A 25,811-nucleotide genomic window follows, 5' to 3' on the forward strand; every position below is an offset into this window, starting at 1 on the left:
TTGCTTATGTTTGAATGAGTAGTATGAAATAATCTGGTCACTTCTAACCACCCGTTTTATTTTTATTATAATTTTTAATTATAATAAATTATATCTGGTTTAGTTTACGAAATCAAGCTCCCTTTAGAGCACACATGTACTTCACTTTCAGTCATTTTGTGAACTGAAGATAAGGCTGGTAATCCATACCCAGTGATGCATATTTATAAATTCATTAGTTGACCAATAATCTTTCAGTTTTGGTTTCTTGACTATACACATATGCAAAATGATTGAAAAAAAATCCATGAACTTCATGCAATCTGACAGTTGTCCAATTATTCCACAAACTATTTGTTATCAATTTATTAGCACTTTTCAGTTTTTCAGAGTAAGTTTTTGAATATTTGTTTTTTTCTGATTTAAATAATTTTATAATGGATTCTTATAATGGATTTTTTATAATGGATTTGGGAAAAAAGTGAAAAAAAAAACAAAACATCAAATGGTGTAGACAGTTCATTTACTGGACCAGTAATTCCAGTCTTTTGTTTGAAGACTGTAAGTGTAGGTTGAATGACTGTGAACAGTGTCAGAGAGTGCACTTGGGTCTTTTTCTTTTATTGTTATTATTACTATTATTGTTGCTGTTAGAAGTGAGCGGCCTAGGATCAACAATGTTATTATCATCCTCTGAATCTGATGCAACCTCAAAACCAAGGTTCTCGTCAGTATCATCTGTTTCACTTTCTCAACCTGAATCATAAATCTGTTCATGCAATTTTCATGGGAAACTTCTACATGTGAAATTCTTTGTTGTCCACAAACAACATTATTACTAGCTTCAGAGTTCGAATCTTCACAAGAATTGGATTCAGACAATTTCACAAATTAGATCCAATGTTTTGGGATCATGAATATCCATATTTGGGCAGAAAACGATATAATTTGACACTAAAATATACATACACCAATAGTCATTATTTTTAATTATGAATAAAAATAAAAAACAATTACACAAAAGAAACCATAAATAACTACTTTGTTTCCAACCAATTCAATAAGGCAAACAGTACCTCTAACCCCAAACAACGAATACAACATTAGTTTATACTTGATATTTTCAAAAATATCTAACAGAGTGCAGAATAAAACAAACTAATTGTTTCAAATGAATTAAGAATAGATCTGATAAATAATAACAATGAATGTGATATGAATGAAATTTATAATGGAATTACTGTAAATACTAATGCCTGTGGATTTCACAGGCTCCATTCACTATGCAAATGTTGATAGCCCGTGAATTCCATGGGATTAGGATTCAAAGTGTTAATCAACAAAATTTTTTGTAAATTTGCCACAGTGGCAAAATACAGTACATAATGTTCTTTCTTAATATACTCATAGATGGAAAAATACATTTTTTACAGGCTGAATGTTTAATTAACATGATCTGTACAGAGAAAAGTATGAGAAATCTGTATTTGCTCAAACTTCTCTTGGAAAAATTGTATTTTGTACTCTTAAACCATGAAGCAGACATGTATTAAGCTAAACCAACGGGAAGATTTATAGTAAGAGATTCCCAACTCAAAAGTCACAACTTTTTACACGAAAAAACTGGTAAAAAGAATCTGTTACAAGTAAAAAATTATCAGATTAATAAAACTCAGTCAAAAAAGGATTTAAAAAAATGTCAAATGACATTCATAGTCATAGTTACACCTTGCATAAACATTTTAAGAACAGTACATGAAATAGATCGACCAAGATAGGTGGGGAAAGCTGGGAAAGCCCTTCTCATCTTTTCCATTTTTCTCAAACTCTGCTTTCCTATTTTGGGAATTTATGAATGTAGGTCCAGATCTCTCATGTTTATGTTCTTGATATCAGGATCTATAAAGACAGCACACATCCCTGATATGATCTAAAGGAGACAGCTGCTTGCGATTCTTAATAGGGACCATAAGCAACTTATCCAATAGTTGTACAATAATCCTAAGAGTTTAAGTACCAAATAGGTAAAGTAAATTAATTTCCTCAATTGCTGCTAAAGTAGAAATACATTTAAATATAGCTCAATTCATACTAATTAATTTAAGATTTAAATACTATTTTTTTATTTTTTTTATTTTTATAGTAAATCTACAATTAAAATAATACGTTCATAATATTAATTATAATTTGTTAATATCATGTATAAAGAATTCATTTCAAAATTTTTAAAATGGATAATTCTTATTACGATTTAATAATCTGAAAATAACTGCTAATAATCAGAGCCCAATATTTAACCCCAATATGTTCTGATTAATAACCCTTTATTTTAATTTATTCTTTGCGTGTTGTATTTCTTTTCTGTATTTTATACTTTGCCAATTTGTAGTTTTTGACAAACTGATGAATTACAAACACAGTAAGTAAAATAATTTACATTTATTTTTATTTATAGTTACAGTAAAATAATTTACTTTAACTTTCCAAGAAATTTTTTTTTAATAACAGTGCAATAGAAAATAACTAACTTACAATCTGTTGTGTGAGAAAACAGCAACTTTCAGTAGGCCATCTTGTAGAGTAAAGTTGAATTTAACACAACTATGAGGTAATTCAAGAATGTAAAATGATCTTTCAATTTCATACCAATCACCCTGAAACTAAATAAAACATAAATTTAATTATTTAAATTTAAAAAAAAAGTTGTATAATGCGATGCATATAATAATTACTTAAATGAGTAATAAAATATGGTGAAAAATCCTGAAGGCTAATTATAACAAAGTCTTTTCTTCTATTTGCTTTTATACAAAGTTTAGGCAACAATAATGAGGTGAAGTTTCACATAAAACATTATGACTGAGCAAGGTAGCAGTATAAAGATGTCTTTTGAAGCATATTAAGCTTATAAAACAAGTTATGATATTAGAATATGTCTCATCTTAATCTTAAAACATTACTAAATAATTATAAAAATTGAAAACAGTTAGATTTCATTTTGTGCAACTACTATTTTCTTCATATTTACCAAATGAAATAACTCCGAACTTGCTCTAAAATAGTAATGCAAGCATGTTTTAAATATTATTTTTGCTAAGGTTTTTTTTTTAACTTTTGTTTGGAAGTGGGTAAAAAAACCAACAGATAAGGTTTACCAAGTGTGCGTACCTATATATATTTTATAATGCATACTTACCATCAATACAGTAGAATAAAGGAATAGCAAGTATAGTCTAGTCGAGTTGTGGACATCGCTGTGAACAGACGTGTTGTGTACCGCTCCGCGCTTTTTAGTGTTTTAGATTGGTTTTTTGGTTTATTTTTCGGATACGGCATTTAGGAACTAAAGTGATAAGGATAACGGACAAGTATAGTAAGTTTTTTTTAATTCGGTCACGGACTAAAAAAGTTATTAGAGTTTTTTCAGCTTTATTAGTGAGCTGTGGATATTGTGCTTTTTATCTTCTAAAACTGAAGATTTATAACAGGTGAATGCGTTTTTACATTTCTAGTGCATCGTAGTTTTATTGGACGTTACTTTAAGTACGATCAAGTGAGTTAAAACTACTTTTTTAATAAGTTATATAGTGAATTTGAGGTTAGAATAATTCAATTCTTAGCGAAATTTTTCTAAGTTAATACACAGGCTCATACAGGCGTGTTTATTGTAGTAAACAAGGACTTGTAATTATTCTCTAGTATTACCGTTGTACGAGTAGAGATTTTTTCTAAGTCCTCAGAGCTGTTTTATTAGGGAATTACAATTCTACTAATATCTCCAGAACTACCCACTCGATTTCCTTCCTACCTGGACATAAATTCGTCCCAAAACCTTCCCTAACTCCCTACCCCCACGACCCCCCCCAAATTTTTTGACCCCATTTTCGGTCACATACATTTTTCTTACCTCCCTCAACCACCCCCCCCAAAAAAAAAAAGGCCCCCTGAGTACAGTACTATATCATGCGAAGACGTGGTTCACTCCCTATGGATGGGACATCCGCCCAAAGTAGCAGCAACATGACAAAATCGGCGACGGTCAAGAAAACCGATCTAAAAGGGAAGAAGAGGCTCCGTCAAGAAGCTTCCTCTTCTTCCGAAGAGGAAGAAGAGGCACCCGATACAGTGAGCAGTCTAGCATACCAATTGGGTCTGATACTGATATCGTTGAAACAGCATTTAGGCCCAGGTTTGAATAAGTACATTGCGACCCATGAACAGGATCTAAGACGAGTATACAAGGGACTGAATGCGCTTTCCGAGCTGTCCTCCACCGAAGAAGGCTACTCCACCGGCGGAGCAAAGCCGAACAGTAATTGTTAAGGCAGAAGGAAAAACATACGCGGAGCTCCTCCGGTCCATGAAGGATGCTGTCACCAGCGAGGAGGCAAATAACGTCATCTCATTGCGAAAGGGCCGTAACGAGGAGCTCCACGTTAGGATACAGGGTGCAGAGAAAGCGGAACAATTTACATCTATCCTGAGGGACAAGGCTGCCGACCTTCACGTTGATATAAAAAGCAGAGCTGGAAGGAGAACTGTTGTGCACATCCGAGATGTCGAGCATGACACAACAGAGCAAGAGGTTATGGCCGCCATTATAAATCGCGTGTGTTCTAGCGAGGAAGTCAAGATAACATCCATGAAGAAAGGTTTTGGCGAGACACAAAATATTACGGTCATGACCTCTTACAGAGCGGCGTGCAAACTGGTCGAGGAAAGAATAAGAATCGGATGGATTAGTTGCCGGGCGTACATCCGGGAAGATGAAGACAGGTGCTACCGTTGTTGGGGCACGGGCCATAGAAGGCACGAATGTAAGGGCCCAGATAGGCTCGATTTGTGCTTCAACTGCGGTAGCAGAGGTCACAAGATAGCGGATTGTCTTGAATCTAAGCAATGCCTCGATTGTAAGAGCGGTGAACACAGGACTGGAGCATGGCAATGTAAGAAAAAATTGCATGATTAGACTATGTTAGCGAATGCCAATAGGAGTATTCTCGCTCACGACTTAATTAGTCGTGTTGTTGCAGATAAGAACGTAGACCTCCTTGTGGTCACCGAACCCAATAAATATGAAGCTGCCAAACTTGGATGGACTGTTGATATGTCGGGAGATGTTGCCATTATGGTCGTAAGTCATAGTATACAATGGAATTTCAAGTTTAGAGGTAGTGGCGTGGTGTCTGTTGAGACCGAAACAACTCTATTCGTGGGTGTGTACATTTCGCCCAACATTGCGATCGCGGACTTTACTAACTTCATCGACACTTTACAAGGTATGATTACCAATTCAACCAAGAGGATCGTAATGTTGGGAGATTTTAACAGCAAAATGGTGGCGGCTGGCAGTCGACACACCAACAGGAGGGGACAGATCCTTGCCGATCTCCTGGAAACTGCCGGCTGCATCTGCATTAATGACGACACGCCCACGTACGTAGCGAGAGGTCATCGGTCGGTGCTTGACCTCACCATCCTGGACTGTAGGTGGAGGAGGAATCAGTACCAGTGGATGGTTCTCTCAGAAGATATAGCGAGCGATCACCGCGCCTCTATCTTGGATCTGAAAGACGTAGATTTCAGGCGAGAAGTGTACTCCCCCCACCGAGATTCTCATCAGTACAAATAGAGCAAATCGTCAACAGGACTGCAAGTAGACTGTCTGATAGACATCAACAATCACCTGAAGCTTTATCTAATATAATAAACCAGGAAATGGACAGAATGGCAGCTAACAATACAAGGAGGCGCTCCGTATATTGGTGGACTGCTGAAATTGAAGCAATGAGACAAGAGCTCCAGTCCCTTAGGAGAAGGAAACAACGTATTCTTAGAAATAACAGAGAAGGATACCAGGAAATAGCCAATAGATACCTCGAGGCAAGAAGAACGCTCAATAAGGCTATTAAGAGACGTAAAAAGGATTGCTGGATCAGACTCTGTGAAGAGCTTGACAGCAATCCCTGGAGCCAGGCATATCGTATTGTGACCAAAAAGTTCGGGAGACGTATGCCTATCCTCAATAAGACCAGTGTTGCAAGGGAGGTAGCCAGGTTGTTCCCGCATACAGTGCCTGATATCGTGAGATCCACACCTTGCGACAATAGAAGATTCACCATGGAAGAGCTACAACTTGCGGCGAGGAGTTTGGCAACCAAAAAGAGCCCTGGCCCGGACAAGATTCCCGCGGCAGTGATCAAGGGGCTGGTTCAGAAGGCTCCCTGGGAGATGCTCGAGATTGCCAGCCACGGCATGGAAAACGGAGACTTCCCCGACTGCTGGAAGGAGGCCAGAGTGGTATTCCTATCTAAAGGCACCTCTTCGGAGGAAGATATAACCTATAGACCCCTGAGCCTCCTTAACATGATGGGGAAGCTAGTAGAAAAGATGCTGGCTGGCCGCAACATCAAAGAACTAGAAGAGGGAGCCGGAATCAGTCCTAACCAGTACGGGTTTATGCGGGGGCGATCCACCGTGCAGGCTATCTGCCGAATTTCGGGATGGGCCGACGAGGTGAAGAGAGGCACTTGGCGAACCAGGAGAATTCCACTGATGCTGTCACTAGACATAAAAAACGCGTTCGGGGCTATTGGTTGGGGTCACATTAATGACGGAATTGCGGCTAGGGGCCTCAGCCCGTACCTGCGTAGGCAAATTGAATGTTACTTGTCCAACAGAGGATGTCTGGTAGAAGCACAGGAAGAAACAGTACATTTTCAAATGCACGGTGGAGTTCCGCAGGGCTCTGTTCTGGGGCCGTTGTTGTGGCTGGTGATTATAGATGAACTCCTTCAGAAGGAGTTTCCTGTCGGCGTCCAGGTCCTGGCTTATGCAGATGACCTTGCAGTCCTCGTAGAGGGAAGGACGGTCTTGGAGGTGCGGGAGAGGGTGTATGCGGCCATCGACACTATACAGGAGTGGTTGAGGTCCAGGGGTCTGCAACTGTCTACGGAAAAATGCCGGTGTATTGCCTTTACGGGTAGAAGAGTGCTAGAACCGTTCAATATTTCCATCAACGGTCATGCTATAGAAGAAGCGAATAACATCAAGTACTTAGGAGTTATCCTCCAGAAAAACGGTAGATACACCGAGCACATAGTCAATGTATGCAACAAGGCAGAAAGGATGATAAAAAGTCTAAACATCATTATGTCATCGCAGAATGCCCCTCGGGCCTCAAAGCGCCGTTTACTGGCGACCACCGCCGTGTCTTCGCTTATGTATGCCGTTCCGGCCTGGTGGCGCTCTATCGCCATCAGGCGCAACAAAGAGAGACTGGCGAGGACGCACAGGTGTGTGCTCCTAGGTGTTGTGTCCGCATACAGGACAGTGTCCTATGCTGCCCTGTGCGTGTTATCGGGTACACCTCCTATTGACCTAATCGCAAAAAAGAGGGTGGAGAGGGCACAAGGCAAGCCAGAACAAGAGGTCAGGGATGCTGTTTATAATATCTGGCAGGAAAGATGGTCGCAGGAAACTGTGGGTCGATGGATGAGAACCCTCATCCCCAACATCAAGCCATGGTTGTCGAGAAGATTTGGTGAGGTTGATCATCACCTATCGCAGTTTTTTACAGGACATGGTTCCTTCAATAACTACCTGCACAAAATAGGCAAGAGAGAAGAGCCAATTTGCAACTACTGCAACGAGATAGATGATGCTGAGCACACCTTTTTTGAGTGCAATAGGTGGGACACATTTAGACATAGTAAGGCACTCACAGGTATAACTCCAGAGACAACAATAGACTACATGCTAAGAAGCGAGTCAAACTGGAATAATTTTGCTAGTTTTGTTAGACAAGTTGTTCTACAGAAATACTCCGATGAGAGAAGACAAGGTGTTGGCTAGAATAGGACTGGGTGGACAGCCTTGCTGGTGAGGTCCAGCATGCTGCGGTGTGTTGGCACTGATGAGCCACCAAGGACTCCACGGGTAACAGTCAGGTAACAGCACACTGAATACTGAAGGGACCCGGCGCCGCGTCGCGGCGAACTGGGTCTGGCGTGGTGTCCAAAAGTGCATTTTAATAAAGAAATCTCAAAAAGAGCTAACCGGTAGGCCGACCTGCCATACCGGTATATAGCCGGTAGGTGGGGAGGCCTATTTGAGTTTAAAGACACTCCCCCGGGCGGCGTAATACCAACAAGTCGGTCCGGCCCAGGGGAGCTGAGAGAAAAAAAAAAAAAAGTATAGTCTAAAATGAAAAATTACCAAAAATGAAGAGAACCAGAAACAGATATATAGACCAAGCAATTAGAGATTTGGTGTACATGGGTTTCCTGACTCTACCGATCAAGTTTTGCTAACTATAAGGTATAATTCACATAACAAAACAAAATACATATAAAAAAATACAATTTCTCTCTCTCTCTCACTCTCCTGTTACACACACACACACACACACACACACACACACATACAGCAAATTTGCAATCAATTGTAATTTATTTAATTAACAAAGAGACAGAGAAGCAGACAAGTACAATTCTATTATTTATTTACCTATTATGAACTAAATTAAGGATGTAATGGATATGAGATCAGAAGAAGTATTTACACTGTAAGTTGATGAAATTTCTATATAACCTATGACACTCAGAAGGAAGTTTGTTTTAAAACAGTAAAAAATACTGACAAAAATTTGTTCAGTAATTCCTAAAATTAATTCAAATAAAAAACAATCTTTACCTTTTTATATATGACAGATAGATATAATAAAATTATTAAATAGTCTGAAAGACTACTTCCAGATTAACATTCACTTTTGTCAAATCAAGGGGTCAATCATTCCAGAGAAAATGGCGTTAACTCAAAAATCAATGGCAAAAGTAAAATAGTGCATTCAAATCCAGAATAATTTAAGAAGAAACATCAAGAAAATTTAACCAGGCTCAAACTTATTTAGGTGTGAGTAGAGGCAGCATTAATGAAATCTGTAATAATTGGATTATATTTATGTATCGATAGGATTTCAAGCTGTTCCTAATTTATTAATAAAATAACTGTTACCGGTTTCTTATTGACAAATCTTAAAAAGTAAAGTTTTACTCTATTCTATAACAATGGGCTAATGTAAAATTATTGTTTCATACACCATTTTTAAATATAAAAATAATTTAATTAATTTATTAATAATCAGCTGACCTCTATGATGCAGTGATAGGATATCTGGCTTTTGTACAGAAGGTTCTGGGATTCAAATGTTGGTAAGGAAAATCATCTTTTTACAAGTTTCTAGGGCTTCTGTGGTGAATTAGTAATAAAAAAGCAAACTACTTTAAATAAAAAGGAATCATTAATTAAAAAAAAAAATTGACAATTAATCTTTTCCTATAGTCTAGTCCTAGAGTCTATATTAGTTACCTATATTTGAGTCTATTTATAAGTATATGCAAGTCTATATTAGTTAACTACATTTAGTCAAGATAGTTAAGAATATGAATTCAACCTCCAGCATATACTAAACAATAGATTCACATTTAATTAAAATCCTTTATCAAATAGCATAATTTGCTATTACTTATTTAGCAGTGTTTTCAACTCATTAGTTTTTCTCTCTGTTAGTTACCAAAACCAAACAGCTGTACATGACCCAACAGGAGATGTACAAACTGGATAAAAATATAACTATCATTCTTAAAAATGACACATAACCAATTCCAGATTTACAAAGAAGTTTGAGTATTGAACTGATTTATGTGGTTTCCTTAAAGTTTTGTTGTCTACGTATTGCATAAGTAGTTGTCTAAGTTTTAATATATATAAGTTAATATTTTCTGAGAGCAGTTATTCTTAGAAAAATATCAATTATGAACAAGTAATGTGTTTTTTTATTTATCTTAACTCTTGTAAGCGAATCATGTTTATAGATAAAGTCATGTAATATGGCTTAAGAGTGTGAATATAATTCGTGTGAACGTGTATTATAAATCAGAGCATGAGTAATACATAATGACAGATTACAGTAAATGAGATCATCATACAGTTGAAATATTATAGAAGCCACTTTAAATAATGGAGAAGCAATGGTTGTCAACTATCAACTATACTAGATTAAATAATTTCTAAATAATCAATGAATGAACCCTTCTTCAATCCATTTATTCTCTCATGAATATAATTTGACACAAGTATAATCATGAGTAAATGAATAAACATACTCTCTCTCTCTCTCTCTCTCTCTCTCTCTGTGTGTGTGTGTGTGTGTGTGTGTGTGAAAAAGACTTAAGTCAACGATGAATTTTTTTTTATCCAACTGATTTTCTTGTTAGGAGGAACATTTTTTTACTCATCTCTAAATGAATATCCTTTCTGATTGTTAATAATCAAAATCTGTAGGCTTTGACAAATAATAATATTCAAGTGTTAACAAATTCAAGTGATTTCTAGCTACTAAAGAAAAATGTGGTGTTGCACCATCATGCTGGAAAATTATCTACAATCTAGTTTGAAGATACATCTTCCAAAAGGGCCGGCAAATTATTTTTAAAAAAAATGAACGTAGGCATCGCCCGTAAGATTTTCGGGCGTCAGATTTGTTGAAAACAAAATGTCCCAGAATTTTGTCATAAATAATGCCACACCAAACATTAATGTGAAATCTATGTCAGAAACTAGTTTCCACAGTACCATGTGGATTGTCTTTGTTGCATAAATGACTATTTTTAGAACTGAACATTCTATTTCTCGTAAAAGTGGCTTCGTCAGTAAATAAAATTGAATTTACCTTATCAGTGTTGTCTAGAAGCCAATGACAGAAGTTTAATCGCTGGGGGTATAATTTGTTGGCCGCTAATTTTGAACCTTCTGCAGGCAGAGAGAATAAAGATTTTCTTTCTGCAGAATGCACCATACTTATTTTTTTTTTTTGACAAACAGTGTGACATGAAATTCAACTTGTATTAGTGCCTGGACTATGCTAAATATGCTGAATCATATGATGTTTATCATTAACGCAGTGATTTACTTGGGACTCAACAGAAAACGAACACGTTGGAAATGATCCTTTTGTTCGTAAATGCTGATACACTGAAGAAAATGTTTTTGTATTTGGAATCTACTTTCCAGGAAATATTTCTTATTCATATAATCTTATATATATAATTTTATTCATGTTGAGCAGCTTCAGATTTTCGTTACAAAATCCATAACAAAAATTATATCGGCATATTTCTCATTAGAAAATTGAAACTGCATTTTTACACTACGATATGATAACGCTACACTTCCATTATCTGTATGATAATTATAACATCAAATTCAACTAATTATACAATTTTCATTGTTGACCAGCTGCTAGTACTGCCAACATACACAATAATTTTTTTTTTAAATACAGTATTTCTAAAGCAACATATTTTAATTCAATTTTTTATGTAATTACTTCGTTTTACCTGTGTAAATTATTGAATATACACAGCTAAAATACTGTTTTATAAATTTTGTTTTTCTTTTAAAATTATTTTCAGTAATAAGCGTTTTTGTTTTTAAAAAGAATGTTAATTAGGTACAGAAAGAATAATACAATTTTCTATCTATTTTTCATCTGTTTTGCTTCAATAAAAAACCAATTCTTAAAAGTTTTTATCTACCTTTCATTAATTTTCTAGAATAAGTTCTCTACAAGTTTTGTTACTAAATCTTCTGCATTTATTAGTCATTTAACAAAACTGCTGTTCTATAAAAGTAACTGCCTTTACTAGGACTTGAACGCTGGAACTCTTGACTTCCAAATCAGCTGATTTGCAAAGACGTGTTAACTACTAGACCAAGCTGGTGGGTTTTATTATTTTCACTAGCAGAACATATCCTAAAAGTTTCTCAGTTTCTTTTTGGGATATCCTGTATATTACATTCAAAATTTTAACCTGTCTATGTCGGATTGAAACAAATTCCTCTTTGATTTAACAGTCATTCCAATAGATACTTCAATCTACGTCTAAACAAAGTATATATTTAATAATGGTTCATGTAATTTAGAAAAAAATTTAAATGGTAATGTACAGATATATTTTATTTTAACAGAAAAAAATTTTGGTCATATCAAGTAATTTTTCATTTTTATTTTTAATTTTTTAAATCTGCTCTGGGTGATGAGGAAGAAATTGTTTAAATCCTTAGACCTACTTTGTAAGAAAACATACATTTCTTACTTACATAAAGAAGTAATTATTATTTTTTTAACTTTCTTTTTATGGCCTAGTTCTGATGAATTACAATTATAGTTCATATAATAACAAACAAACTACAGTCATGTTACATAATATTTAGACTAGATTATGTTACTGTTAAGGGATTTCAAATTTTTGAAATACACGTTAAATGTAATGATGATGAAAAGTTTGAAAGTGGCTTTTATATATTTATTTATTTTTGATACAATTAAATATTTACAATCTGTTCCCTCGGAACATTAAACAGATGTGTTGAATGTCAATAAGGAGAGAAAGTCCAGCAGCAATTAACTACCCTATTTTTTCTTGTCTTCAGTTGTTCCTGCTTATAACAGATTCAGTTTTTTTTTGTCTTCAGTCATTTGACTAGTTTGATGCAGCTCTCCAAGAATCCCTATTTAGAGCCAGTCATTTCATTTCGGTATACCCCTACATCCTACATCCGTAACGATTTGTTTTACATATCCAAACGTTGACTGCCTGCACAATTTTTTCCTGTCCCTCCAACATCAAAGCAACTATTCCAGGATGCCTTAATATATGGCCTATAAGTCTGTCTCTTCTCTTAGCTATATTTTTCCAAATGCTTCTTTCTTCATCTATTTGCCGCAACACCTCTTCATTTGTCACTGATTTTTAACATTCACCCATCTGATTTTTATCCTATAGCACCACATTTCAAAAGCTTCTAATCTTTTCTTCTCAGATACTCTGATCGTCCAAGTTTCACTCACATATAAAGCAACACTCCAAACATATACTTTCAAAAATCTTTTCCTGACATTTAAATTAATTTTTGATGTAAACAAATTATATTTTTGACTGAAGGCTCGTTTCACTTGTGCTATTCGGTATTTTATATCACTCCTGCCATCTTTAGTAATTCTACTTCCCAAATAACAAAATTCTTCTACCTCCATAATCTTTTCTCCTCCTATTTTCACATTCGGTGGTCCATCTTTGTTATTTCTACTACATTTCATTACTTTCGTTTTGCTCTTGTTTATTTTCTTGCAATAGTTCTTGTGTCAGATTCATCCATGCCATTCATTGTTCATTCTAAATCTTTTTTACTCTCAGCTAGTATTACTATATCATCAGCAAATAGTAGCATCGTTAGCTTTTCACCTTGCACTGTTACTCTGGATCTAAATTGTTCTTTAACATCATTAACTGCTAGTTCTATGTAAAGATTAAAAATGGGGATAGGAACACGCTACTTCCTTTTTTTATTAGGCTTCTTTCTTATTTTATTCAATTATTACTGTTGCAATTTGGTTCTAACATTCCATGCTCTGACTTGTAGAATGTTATTTTTTGATTTTCTGGTGACCCCTTCCTTAGTAGTCTCCATCCAGAAATATGAACGGGGAATTAGTTTACCTCTGGAATATTCTACCAAGGAAGGTGCCTCCATCTGTGTTACATGAAAATGCAGAGAGCTACATCATCGTGGAAAAAAAAACAACCATAGTTTTCCATTGCTTTCAGCTGTGCAGTACTCAGAAGATTGAGTGATGTTGATATAGCCGTTTAAGTCCTCCTGATCTATGCTCTTAACAACTACTGAAAGAGCTGCTTCCCTCCTTCAGGAATCATTGCTTAGTCTGGCTCTCAACAGATACCTCACCGATATGATTGCACCTTTAGTCCAGCTACTCTGTATCACTGAGCACTCAAACCTGTAACCATCAGCAATGTCTCAATGCATAGAGGGAGAACTTCCTTATATTCTACTTTATTTTGGTTGGCATCCTGTAACATCTGTCGATGGATAATACATTTTTTCTGTAGTGTGCAAAAAATAAGTCTAATCAAGATTCAAACCTGGAATCTCCAAATGAAAGCAGAGTTGGTCAAGATTTGACAGAAAAATACAGAGTTCAATTGATGCTGAAGGTGTTTAGTTCAGTATGATTGTAGTAGACTAAGCATCATCAATCATATGGAAAAAAAATATTTTTATTAAAAAAAGAAAATTATTGACATGTAAAATTTTAAAGTTGTCACATTTTTACTTTCCTGGCTATAACGATATATGCTGGTATAGAAGCTATAGCTACAGAAAAGTATATAAATCTGTCGAAAAAATTTAAATAATTGGTCTTTTTTAAGTTTTGTACCTTAAGGAGAAGTTAAAAAAAAATTAATAATAAAAAGATATAAATAAATTCAAAATAAGTTGCAAAAAAAAATCTTTTACTCCAATGCTTCCAAATCCAAAAAAATCTATTTTTGTCAGACGGACATTTTTGCATATGTATGTGGGCCAGTATTTGGTCTAATAACTCTGGACCTAGTTGACCAATTTTCTTAAAAATTGGTAGACAAGTTCTACCTTCGGAGGGAAAGGATGTATTTAAATTTTTGCAAAAATATTAGAAAAAGGAATGGGGGTGTTTTGGTCAGAATAAAATTTCAAATCTTTACTGGGATATTTTAACAAATAAAAGGTTTCACCGCCGAAGCCGAAAGGTTTCACCCACCCTTCCTAGAAAATAACAATATATTTTATTTAGTATTATAGCTGTATCTTTGTATATTTTAAACAATTTTTTAAATAGTTCTTTTTTTAAACTTATCATTACCACAAACGGATTGTTTTCTTAAAAATTAATTTTACCCGAATGCTTCACATTCAATACTCATATACACTACTCATATACACCTTGAATATGAGTGCTTCCAAGATGGAAACAAATTCTTTTTTGCAATTTAAAATTTGTAATACTCAAAATATTTTGTTAAATGATAAAGTCACTAAAATAATGTAATAAACCTCCACTGATGGGGAAGCTCCAAATTAAAAAAAAAATAAATAAATAAATCGATATTTTTTGAAATTATGATGCTAATATACTAATATTAAAAAAAATTGATTATTGCTGTATTAACATGATTGAATTTAAAATTCAATCATTTGAATTGAAAAATCCGTTGCACTACTTGACTGGCGTAACTGGGAAAGTTATAAAATTCATCGCTGGCTTTTTGTGTAAAGCAGAGAGCGATTTCATCGACTGAGTGGGATTAAGAATGTAAGCTTTTCATTTACGATTGTTTTTTTTTTTTTATGAAGATAGTCATTTAAATATTAAAATACTTTTTTAGCCTTCTAGTCCTCTGTTGGTTGATATTCTATTAGATGCCACGTGTATATTTATGTTATGTGGCATTAACAAAAAGTCTGTAAAGGTAACGTTACATGAGAGGATATCACTCACGAAAATTGTAAAGACGTTATCAAGAATAAGCATTCCGTAGTTTACTAGGGGAAATGAAGAGTGAAAGAGCACGCCCCAAGATTCTTAGATCACCAAATTCAGGTAATACGTACCAATAAAAGTGTTTGGAACTAAAAAACCCCCAATTTATTGCAATTATTTGAAAGGAAACGTACATGAAGTGAAATCTGTATTAAGGAGAAAACACCTTGGTTCTCTCTCAAAATTCTTCTCCATAATAACGCCTATTCAAAAATCGGTTGCCACTTCCATCTTGCATCATTAAATTTTTTTGGTTTGATCCTCTCAAAGATTTTTTACGAGGTACACAGTTAGTTCAACAATACGACCCAAGAATGGCTCAACCACCGATGTGAACGATTATTTACAAATGGAATAAGTAAGTTCACAAAAAGATGGGTTTAGTGCCTAAATGTTTTCTCCAACCAGTTTTCAGTTACTTCTGGGTTTGGGTGTGTGTGTGTGGGTGCGCGCGCGCGTGTAGGAAAATTCAAATACCGCTGCCGGCTTGCCAGGGCTGACGCAGCTCCAATGTACCTGTAAATGTACGGTAAACATGTAGTCTGGAAAGAAAATCAGATCGATCACTCCTGAGACGTGTAGTTCGCTGAAACACAACCAACTACCAAAGAACACTTTCTACAGTCTAACATTCAAATCCATATAAAAACAACCGCCTTTACAAGGACTCGAACCTTAGAACTCTCGAATTCGAAAATTTTTCGAATTCGAGAGTTCTTCATCGCAAAATCAGCATTAGCTGATTTTGCGAATCAGCTAATGCTGATTTTGCGATGAAGAGTTTAACCATTAGACTAACCCGGAGGATTTTTGTGCTTAAACGTAGTCGAAATTATGCTGAAAAGTAGCGTTACTTTCATTTTCATTGAATAAATAACAATTCTTCTAGTCTTTTTTCTCTTTATTTACTGAACGACCCTTATCCTACAGAAAAACAAGGAATTAGTATGGCTATGTCGATTTTAAATATAGTGTATAAACGAAAGTGATTGAACTTCTTAATGATTTAAAGCTTTCTACTTTAAACATAAATATTATTTTACACGTAGTTTACAATTTTTTCCTTTCTTTTGTACGTTAGATGTCATTACCAAACAAAACGTTTTGAAGTCATAACACAAAAATTCAGTAACACAAAGATATAATTATTTTTCCTTCTAGAATAAAATGCTCTACTTAGGTAGGAGAAGCGTTGAGTGAATTAAGTTTCCCGTTGTACTTTCTTAAATGAGCCGAATGTATATATGCACATCGCATGGCTAGTATTCGGAAATGCAAATATTACTCAACCCTTCAAGTATCACTTTCACGTTGTTCTCTACAGGAAATTAATGTATAGCAAACATTATTACTTGAACAGAAATAAAATAACTAGCTCTTTTCACAACGAATGAAATGACACAATGTCATTTCTACTTTATTTCTTCAGTCGATGTTATTTTTAACAGACTTCAAAAAAGGAGGTTATTCTACCCGTATATTTTTTTATGTTGTTCGCAAATAACCTTTTTCCTATAAATCAGATTAAAATAAATGTTGTTGCAATCAATGCAGCTGCTTTTCGTGGTGGTAATAGATGTTGAAACATGTTAGACACAAAAAATCGGTCTGAAAAGTGACAAAAAAATTTTTTTCGCCGTCCGGCGGGTAGGTAGGGAAAGTGGGAATCCTGCTGTACGTATGCGTCACGTTAGATGATGTTATATGGTCTTCTGTAGAGCAGGTAATGTGAGTTTCATATGTAATACCGTTAATAAAGTCATAAAAACTCGAGATATCTCGTCTTAAACCTTTCAGAGCCAATATACATTATACATAATATACAGCATCGGTAGGTACATAAAATCTTAGAATTCTGTACACGTGCATCACTTTACATCGTCTTTATGTCGGTTCCATTTTTTTTTTTAATAATGATCAGCGCATCCGTTAATGCTTTCATTATGGAATTTACGTCGGTGTGCTAAAGTAAAATTTTTCAAAATAACAAAGTTCGCGTATTACATACCCATTAGTCAACAGTGTTAGGGATAAGACAACAAAATAATGTACTCCTTTTCGTTGAAAAAACTACATAACATACACTACCTCCATTCAGTAGAGAAAGGCAAGATGTCGTACATTTTTACGAGTAGTAACTAAATAATTTATATTTAAATAGAATTAATTGCTTTAAGAGAAACATTATTTTTAATATCTTAGAACCTAAAGTAAATCGAATATTTCCTTTCACCAATAGAACGATTTTCTTTTGAATGGTAAAATTTAAACAAAAAAAAAATTTATCAGATGTTAGAGACAAAGTGAAACCATTGGGTATCATAAATGAGTTAGTAATTTTAAAATTTAAACTCACCAGAAGCTGGGGAATTACAAAACACACACACACACCTCTCTTCTTTTGCTTAAATAGAAAAGCCTTACCGATATAAATAATTCTCTTATTTCCTTTATAGCTTTAAAATTGAAATTTGGCACAGTTTTTCAAAGACTAAAAAAAATAAGCTAAAATTTAGTCGATTAATAAGAAGTTAAATGAAATCACCGACTTCCATAGCGGTATGAGAGCGCATTTCTCCACCCAAAAATTCTGGTTTCTAATCTCGATGAGGCTCGTTATTTTTTCATTCACTAATAAATTTACTTCTTATCACAATAATGAAAAAAAATAAGATAACTGAGTTAGGCTTGTAATTACTAGATAGGAACTAAACCCTTACTTACAAAGCAACTCTTACTTTACTTGCAAAGCAATTGAAAAAAAAAAAGCTGGTTCAACGACTTTAAGAACTGGTAATATGAAGAACTTACATGAATTTTTGGCTAATGCGTATAAAAAGTTACTGGTGGGATGGATTCTTTTTCCTAATTTATCTCCAAGAGAAGATTAAAATAAGATGAGAAGTGATTTTTTTATATCAAGAATATATCACTTCAGCTGAGATATAATATCAAGAATACTTATTCTATCAATTCCGAAGTACTCGTAATGTTCACATGGAATTTATTTTAAAAAAATCTGTACGAAAGTTAAATATATTCTCTAATTTCTATTTTTTTTTGAACCTGTTAAGACCTGAAAGTTAGCACAAATAATAACTTCAATATTCTATTGAAACATATATCTCGTTTTTTCTTTAAACCGCACCACCTTAGGTGAAACTGAATTAAAGCTTGATTTTTTCGATACAATTGTGACAGAAGCTAGATCTTGTATCTTGAAAAGTAGATAGAAGTACTGGCGAACCGTGCTGTTGAACAAATCAGTGACTGGCACCTTGCAAGAAAAATGTCCCTTGCTTCCGAAAAAACAGCTTCATTGGCGATGACTGGAAGACGGAGACTGCGTGATAATGTTATTTCGGTAGATGGAGTGAGGGTGGCCACGTCAAGGTATGTTAAGTATCTTGGCGTATGGCTGGAAAAGAACGGTACCTTTAATGTCCACGCGAGGGAGGTAACACTGAAAGCGGAATACATGATGTTTTGCTTGGGAAGACTTCTAAGGAGCAGGACTGGCCCCAAGAAAAACAAAAGGAAGTTAATGTTATCAGTGATTACGTTCATACTCCTGTACGTGGCGCCGGCCTGGAGTGAGGCCTTCAGTAAAAATAAAATAGTGAAGAGGCTAACTGCCCTCCAACAAATGGTGGCTGTCAAGATAGTCTCTCCATACCGCACAGTCCAACATATCCAACACGGCGGTTGACATTATTGTGGGCGTCTACCCTATTCACCTCCGGGCTGCTCAGCTGATAAGAAGATACGAGGGTATAGCCGCGTCGGAAGCCAAAAGACTCGCCATTGAGGAATGGCAACTGGAGTGGGACGGAGTGCCCCCTCTCTCTCACAAGAGCGGCGTGGACTAGGCGTCTGATACAGAGGGTGGAGTCGTGGATCCGGAAGGGGCATGGCGAGGTGGATTTCTACCTCGCTCAGTTCCTCTCCGGACATGGAGGATTTGCAGCATATCTACAACGGTTCCGCAGGAGGAGATCTCTTCAATGCTTCTACTGCAGTGACATCGATACCGTGGGGCACACACTTTTTAACTGTTGTAGGTAGATAAATGTCAGGATACGGTTCAACCTGGAGGGGTTGACTTCAGACAACAGCACTGATTACATGGTTAAAGGCTCTATGGAGTGGAATACCGTGGCGAAGTTAGTAGCGGAGGTATTAAAAAGAAAGAAATCTGACCTTAGACAGCGGGGCGATGCCTAAATCCATCTCAAGATAGCGGACTACTACAGGATATGAACTTCCATGTAAAGTCCTGAGTATCTGGTGAAAAACACGATCGGTAGGCGAGGGGTGAAAGGACAACCCCTGCAGAGCCGTCGTTCGTCCGCGCTTGCGGGGATGGGCGACGATGATGATGCGCAGGGACTCTGGATCCCCCGAGCCTGCAGGCACCCCTCGGGGCTGAAATGCATATTAACTGCGGTACCGGCCACGGGAAGGGGGAGTACGGTGAGAAGGGTTTTTTAGTCGATAGGGTGATGGGAATACACAGGCTCATTACGTCATCCAGCAAAACCCGTGCAGTCCGACACTGCCTGGGCCTGCCCAGGCGTGCGTAAATGGCATTTTTTTATCCGTTTACTCACCAGGAAATAAAAAAAAAGCTAAAACGACAGATATATACATAAAAAGGAGCTTAAAAATTGCGTGTTTGTCCGTATGTACAAAGGGTAATTCAGCTGCTTAAGGTATATAGCGATTTATTTAAAAGTATATATATATATATATATATATATGAAGAGTTTACTACGACATTTTGGTAATTTTTAAATTCTTCAATGAAAATTCATCCGAATAATGTAAAAAAGCTGTAATACAGCTTTAACATGCTGTAACAACGTTGTTGTAATACTTTCCTAGCAATGGCTGTTAATTCTTATATAATGGAAAAATAATGATACATGAAATACGTTACCTAAGTTCTCTTTTTGTGATGGGGGGGGGGGTGAATTACAATGAAATTTTATTGTATATTATGAAAAGTTTCAATAAACTAAAAACAATTTTAAAATTCTATACAATTCAAAATTTCGCTATTTTAAAATTTTGATCGGCTTCCTACCCACAATATTATTCCAAATAAATTTTTTTTTTGGGGGGGGGGGTCACTTGCACTACTACTATGATGAAAAAAATGTTTGCTTAGAAAATATGCAATAAATAAAAAAATAGCTTTTTCGATTTTTGAGGAAGGGGAAATTTCGGGCAATTCTTAATAAAAAAACCAAAAAGGTAAGATAAACACGTACGCATTTACTGAGCTTAATGTAAAGCAGGGTTATGTTTGCAAAATTTTGAGAAAATTACCCCAAAAAACTATCTACCCCACCCGCTGGAAGTACTGACCCCAAAAGTTTACCAACCAATTGCCCCGTATACACGATTCTCTGTACCAAATTTCATCAAAATCGATTTATCCAGTCAAAAATTATTATTATGCTTCAAACACACCAATGCACGTACATACGAGGTGCGACAAAAAAGTAATGAGACTGATTTTTCTTTGCAAGATGTGGCAACCCTGCAGCTTGCGTAGGCACACCATCTTTGACCTTGGTCTATAAGCTACTTCTAGTCCAAGCGGCACATTGATGCAACTGCTCAGTCGTGAGTTGTGCTGTAATAAGTGAACACGTGTTTGTGTCTCTCGTCACAGAAATGAAACCGCAAAATACTGCGCAACGGTATGCCATTTCTTTTTGCGTTAAATCGGGTGAAAATGCGATGACAACTTATGGTAAGCTTCAGAAGGCTTTTGGAGAGGAGGTTATGTCAAGAGCTCAAGTTTTTCGGTGGCATAAAATTTTTAGTGAAGGCAGAACGAATGTTGAAGATGAAGACCGCAGTGGACGACCATCAACCTCACGGACAGATGTCAACTTGACCAGGGTACGTGAAATCGTACGATCTGATCAAAGATTATCCGTGAAAATGATTGCAGAAGAATTCAACATCAATCGAGAAACGGTTCGTCTAATATTAACTTAAGATCTTGGTATGAGAAAGATTTGTGCAAAAATGGTCCCCAAAATCTCACACAACAGCGAGAAACATGGAAAAATGTGGCAGCCGATCTGTTAGAGCAAACGGAAATCAATCCAGATTTGTTAAGCCGTGTTATCACTGGTGATGAAGGTTGGTTTTTTCAATACGATCCAGAGACAAAGTTCGCAATGGTGCTCAAAGGGATCACCCAGACCAAAAAAAGCTCGCATGTCAAAGTCAAAAGTGAAACGCATGCTTGTGTGCTTCTTCGATTCCAAGGGAATTGTTCATAAAGAGTGGGTGCCTCCTGGACAAACAGTTAACCAATATTTCTACAAAGAAATTTTAGAAAGACTTCGTAAACGAGTTCTTCGTATCCGTGCCAACATTGCTGATAATTGGATTCTGCATCACGATAATGCGCCATCCCATACTGCTCTGTCAGTACAGCAATTTTTAACCTCAAAACAAATTTCAGTACGACCACAGCCACCTTATTCACCAGATATCGCTCCGTGCGACTTTTTTCTATTTCCAAGAGTCAAAATGACGGTCAAGGGACATTTTTAAACAACACAAGATGTCCAAAAAGCTGTGACGAGGGTCTTGGAGGATATTGCAGAAGATGAGTTCCAGAAATGTTACCATCAATGGCAGAAGCCCTGGAATAAGTGTGTGCAATCAGAGGGGAACTACTTTGAAGGAGACAACGCTAAACATGACTAAAACTTCACATCAGTCTCATTACTTTATTGTCGCACCTCGTATGTATGTACGAATATTACCCCCACCTTTTTTTTTTATTAGGAGTTTATGTGCCATGAAATGCAAAATAACCGTACCAAATTTTTTTACTGATTACTATTGTTTCCTTTTTCCAGCATAGCTTTCGGTGTGGATAATTTCTGATATTTGTTTATTTAGTATATAAGAGAAATTACTTCCATTTTGTAAATCAATTTAACCCCAATTTTTATTTTTTATGAGTTAAATATATATATATATATATATATATATATATATATATATATATATATATAATAAATAAAACATTTCTTAGCGAGTGCCGTAAGGCAAACGTAAACCCGAAAAGTTCCTTCAAAATTGCAGTTTTTTTAACATAGGAACTTCAAAAAGTAATGAGAGTAGTTATTAGGTGATGATTCAGGTTTATTAGTAGCCTATATATGTTGAAATGATTTTTGTAACATTAATGAAGCCGCTCTATAACATTTGCAAGTTTTTATAAAATGTTAGGATCGCTATGTGTCTGTTATGATACTGATGGTTTAATGAATGAACTTAATATGCAACATACCTTCCGAGTTGCGGACATTCCTTTAGCTCATTCAGTGACAATGAAAAAATGCTACGATAACTTGGGTACCGTACTAAATGAAGCTAAATATGAACAGTATCAGTGGGATATTTGTGGAGATTTATAAGTAATATGAATATTGCTAGGGATTCATTTACAAAGTATTGTTGTTTTTTTATATCTACGGGACAGTCAGGCAACACAAGAACATTTCATTAAGAAAGATTGGCCTCATAGAACTTCTTTCGAACCATGTACTTCAAATATAAAGTATGCTCACCTCGTTGATCCAAAAATAGTGCTTCTTCCGATTCTCCGTATTAAGCTTGGACTTATGAAAAACTTTGTTAAAGTTAAGGAAGAAGGAGGTAATGGTTTCAAGTACTTCAATGAACTTTTTCTCCAGTTAAGTGATGCAAAACAATTTAAAAGAAGGCGTCTTTATTGGAATTCAAATAAGGAATCCTCTTTTAAGTGATCCCCTTATTAAAAAAATTAAATAACGAACTGACAGTTTGGAGCGGTTTGTAAGTGTAGTGAAGGGATTTTTGGGTAATAAGATGAGAATTATAAACCCTCACAGATGAACCCTTAAAAGCCTATGAATTACTAGGATGTCGCATGTCCTTAAAAATGCATATTTTGCATTCTTATTTGGATTTTTTCCGAAAAGTTTGGTTGCCACCCGAGGAGAGAAATTTCACCAGGCCATCAGGACTATGGAAACACGATACAGAGACGCTGGGAACCATCTATGATGGGAGACGATTGCTGATTTTTAAAAAGAGAAAATTTTACTAGACAAAAGAGAAAAAGTGGAATATATTTGAAATATGGTACCTTTATGTAACATTTTATAATTTTTATCGCATATGGTCCTTAATAAAACGTCTTTAATTAGAGTTAACGTGTTTTACATGCAAATATATTTTTTATTCAATATACATTACATTGAAAAATATGTCGTCTTCTATTTTTAGTCAAACTGCCAACTCCCATAACAAAAAAATCTGATATGGACAACAAGTGACCTCCTTGTACGCCTAAAACTATATACGAGTATAAACATTTTTAAAAAATAAAAAGTACATAAAATTTTATTTCGTTAAAAACTTCTGATATATATTTTTTATTCAATATACATTACATTGAAAAATATGTCGTCTTCTATTTTTAGTCAAACTGCCAACTCCCATAACAAAAAAATCTGATATGGACAACAAGTGACTTCCTTGTACGCCTAAAACTATATACGAGTATAAACATTTTTAAAAAATAAAAAGTACATAAAATTTTATTTCGTTAAAAACTTCTGATATATATTTTTTATTCAATATACATTACATTGAAAAATATGTCGTCTTCTATTTTTAGTCAAACTGCCAACTCCCATAACAAAAAAATCTGATATGGACAACAAGTGACCTCCTTGTACGCCTAAAACTATATACGAGTATAAACATTTAAAAAAAATAAAAAGTACATAAAATTTTATTTCGTTAAAAACTTCTGATATATATTTTTTATTATATATTTTCATATATATATATTTTTTGTTATTGAATTATTATTCATCGTAAATGTTTTTTTTTTTAAATGAGAGATTAATAATAATTAATAAATCAATACATTTAAATTTAAAAAATGAGATGAAGTCTGATTCGAACCGATGTGCCTTCCCTTTGTAAGATCCAAATATTTCCTTAATTAAACTTTTACTTGGCTATAACTCTGGAACCAATGAAAATATACCACTTCTGATACATCGTTGAAAATATCTTAATGAGGACTTATTATTGCAGTTTTAAAAAAAATCAAAATTCAAATTTTTTTGGATTTTGGGCTTTTTGGGACACTTCAGTCTATTGCAATCAAAAGGTGCATAACAGTCCTAATTCCAAAATTTCAACGTTCTACGGTTAATCATTTTTGAGTTATGCGAGATACCTACGTTCGTACGTGCAGACGTCACGCCGAAACTAGTCAAAATGGATTCAAAGATGGTCAAAATGGATATGTCTTTTGAAATCTGAAAACCGAAATTTTTCGCGATCACAATACTTCCTTTACTTCGTACAAGGAAGTAAAAACACTGTACTTGTTACAGTATTTTGCGTACATTTTCAAATTTAGAGCCACAATATACTTTAAATACAGTCAATTTCATTAATGTTACTTAAAAAAAGTTTAAATTTGTTGATTAGTGGTGTGCTTTAAAAAAAGTTAACTTTTTTTCCTGTAAGAATATGAAAAAAGGTTTTATATCAGATTGCAAACCATTTCTACGCTAACATCACTTTGGATAGAAATCTAAAAGAGACAGCAAATGAAATCATTACACAAAGTTACTAAATTATTACTAAACTAAATAAAACATTAAATGACTCAATATAAAAATTAAATAAATAAATAAAACATAAAACTGAGAGTAGAAAAATTCTAGAAATTACAAAAAAACTGGATTTACGTGAATAAAGTACCAACGCAATGCTAATATTGCTGTTACGTTACAAATTGCGTGACAGAATAACCATGCTATGAATATATATAATTATTTAAAGACGCAGGATTATAAAATAATAACAACAGGTAACATAGCCCAAAAAAAAATAATGACAATCTGTCATAATAATAAAAACAGGTTAGCTAACTATTAATAGTACATAAAACAAGATAGTTATTATTATTATTATTATTAACTGGAACTCCAGTAAGTTAAACAAGTAGACCGACATAACAGAAACATTGCATTGTTATTTTATGAAATTAATTTTTAATATATTAATTAATTAATGACTAACAGAATACACAGATGATTCAGGAGGAAAGAAAAATAATTTGGAAACCGATTCTAGAGCTTGAAATAAGAAAAAAATTCATACTAAAAATGTTCGAAAACGCTTTCTTATCGAGTTACGGTTAGCGAAATATTTCGCCCGGATTTCAGTTCACACCGTAAAATGGAGTCATACTGAAATTTTTAAGGCATTATATAAGGGTAAGTCGCATTAAGGAATTTGTCCTTATAAAAAAAACAACTTAAATTTCATTAGAATACAA

At 34.8% G+C, this 25,811-nt stretch overlaps 1 protein-coding gene across 1 annotated transcript in view; it reads right to left on the minus strand.

The window, feature by feature from the left end:
• Window positions 1–25,811, minus strand: part of LOC142324119 (apolipoprotein D-like) — a 111,921-nt gene that overhangs the window by 12,818 nt on the left and 73,292 nt on the right. The window contains exon 2 of the mRNA XM_075364783.1: window positions 2,512–2,639. Within this exon, the coding sequence (XP_075220898.1) occupies window positions 2,512–2,639 (128 nt within the window). The remainder of the gene's footprint in view (window positions 1–2,511; window positions 2,640–25,811) is intronic.

Source organism: Lycorma delicatula, chromosome 4, assembly GCF_047948215.1.
Source record: "Lycorma delicatula isolate Av1 chromosome 4, ASM4794821v1, whole genome shotgun sequence".
In the NCBI taxonomy this organism is placed as follows: domain Eukaryota; kingdom Metazoa; phylum Arthropoda; class Insecta; order Hemiptera; family Fulgoridae; genus Lycorma; species Lycorma delicatula.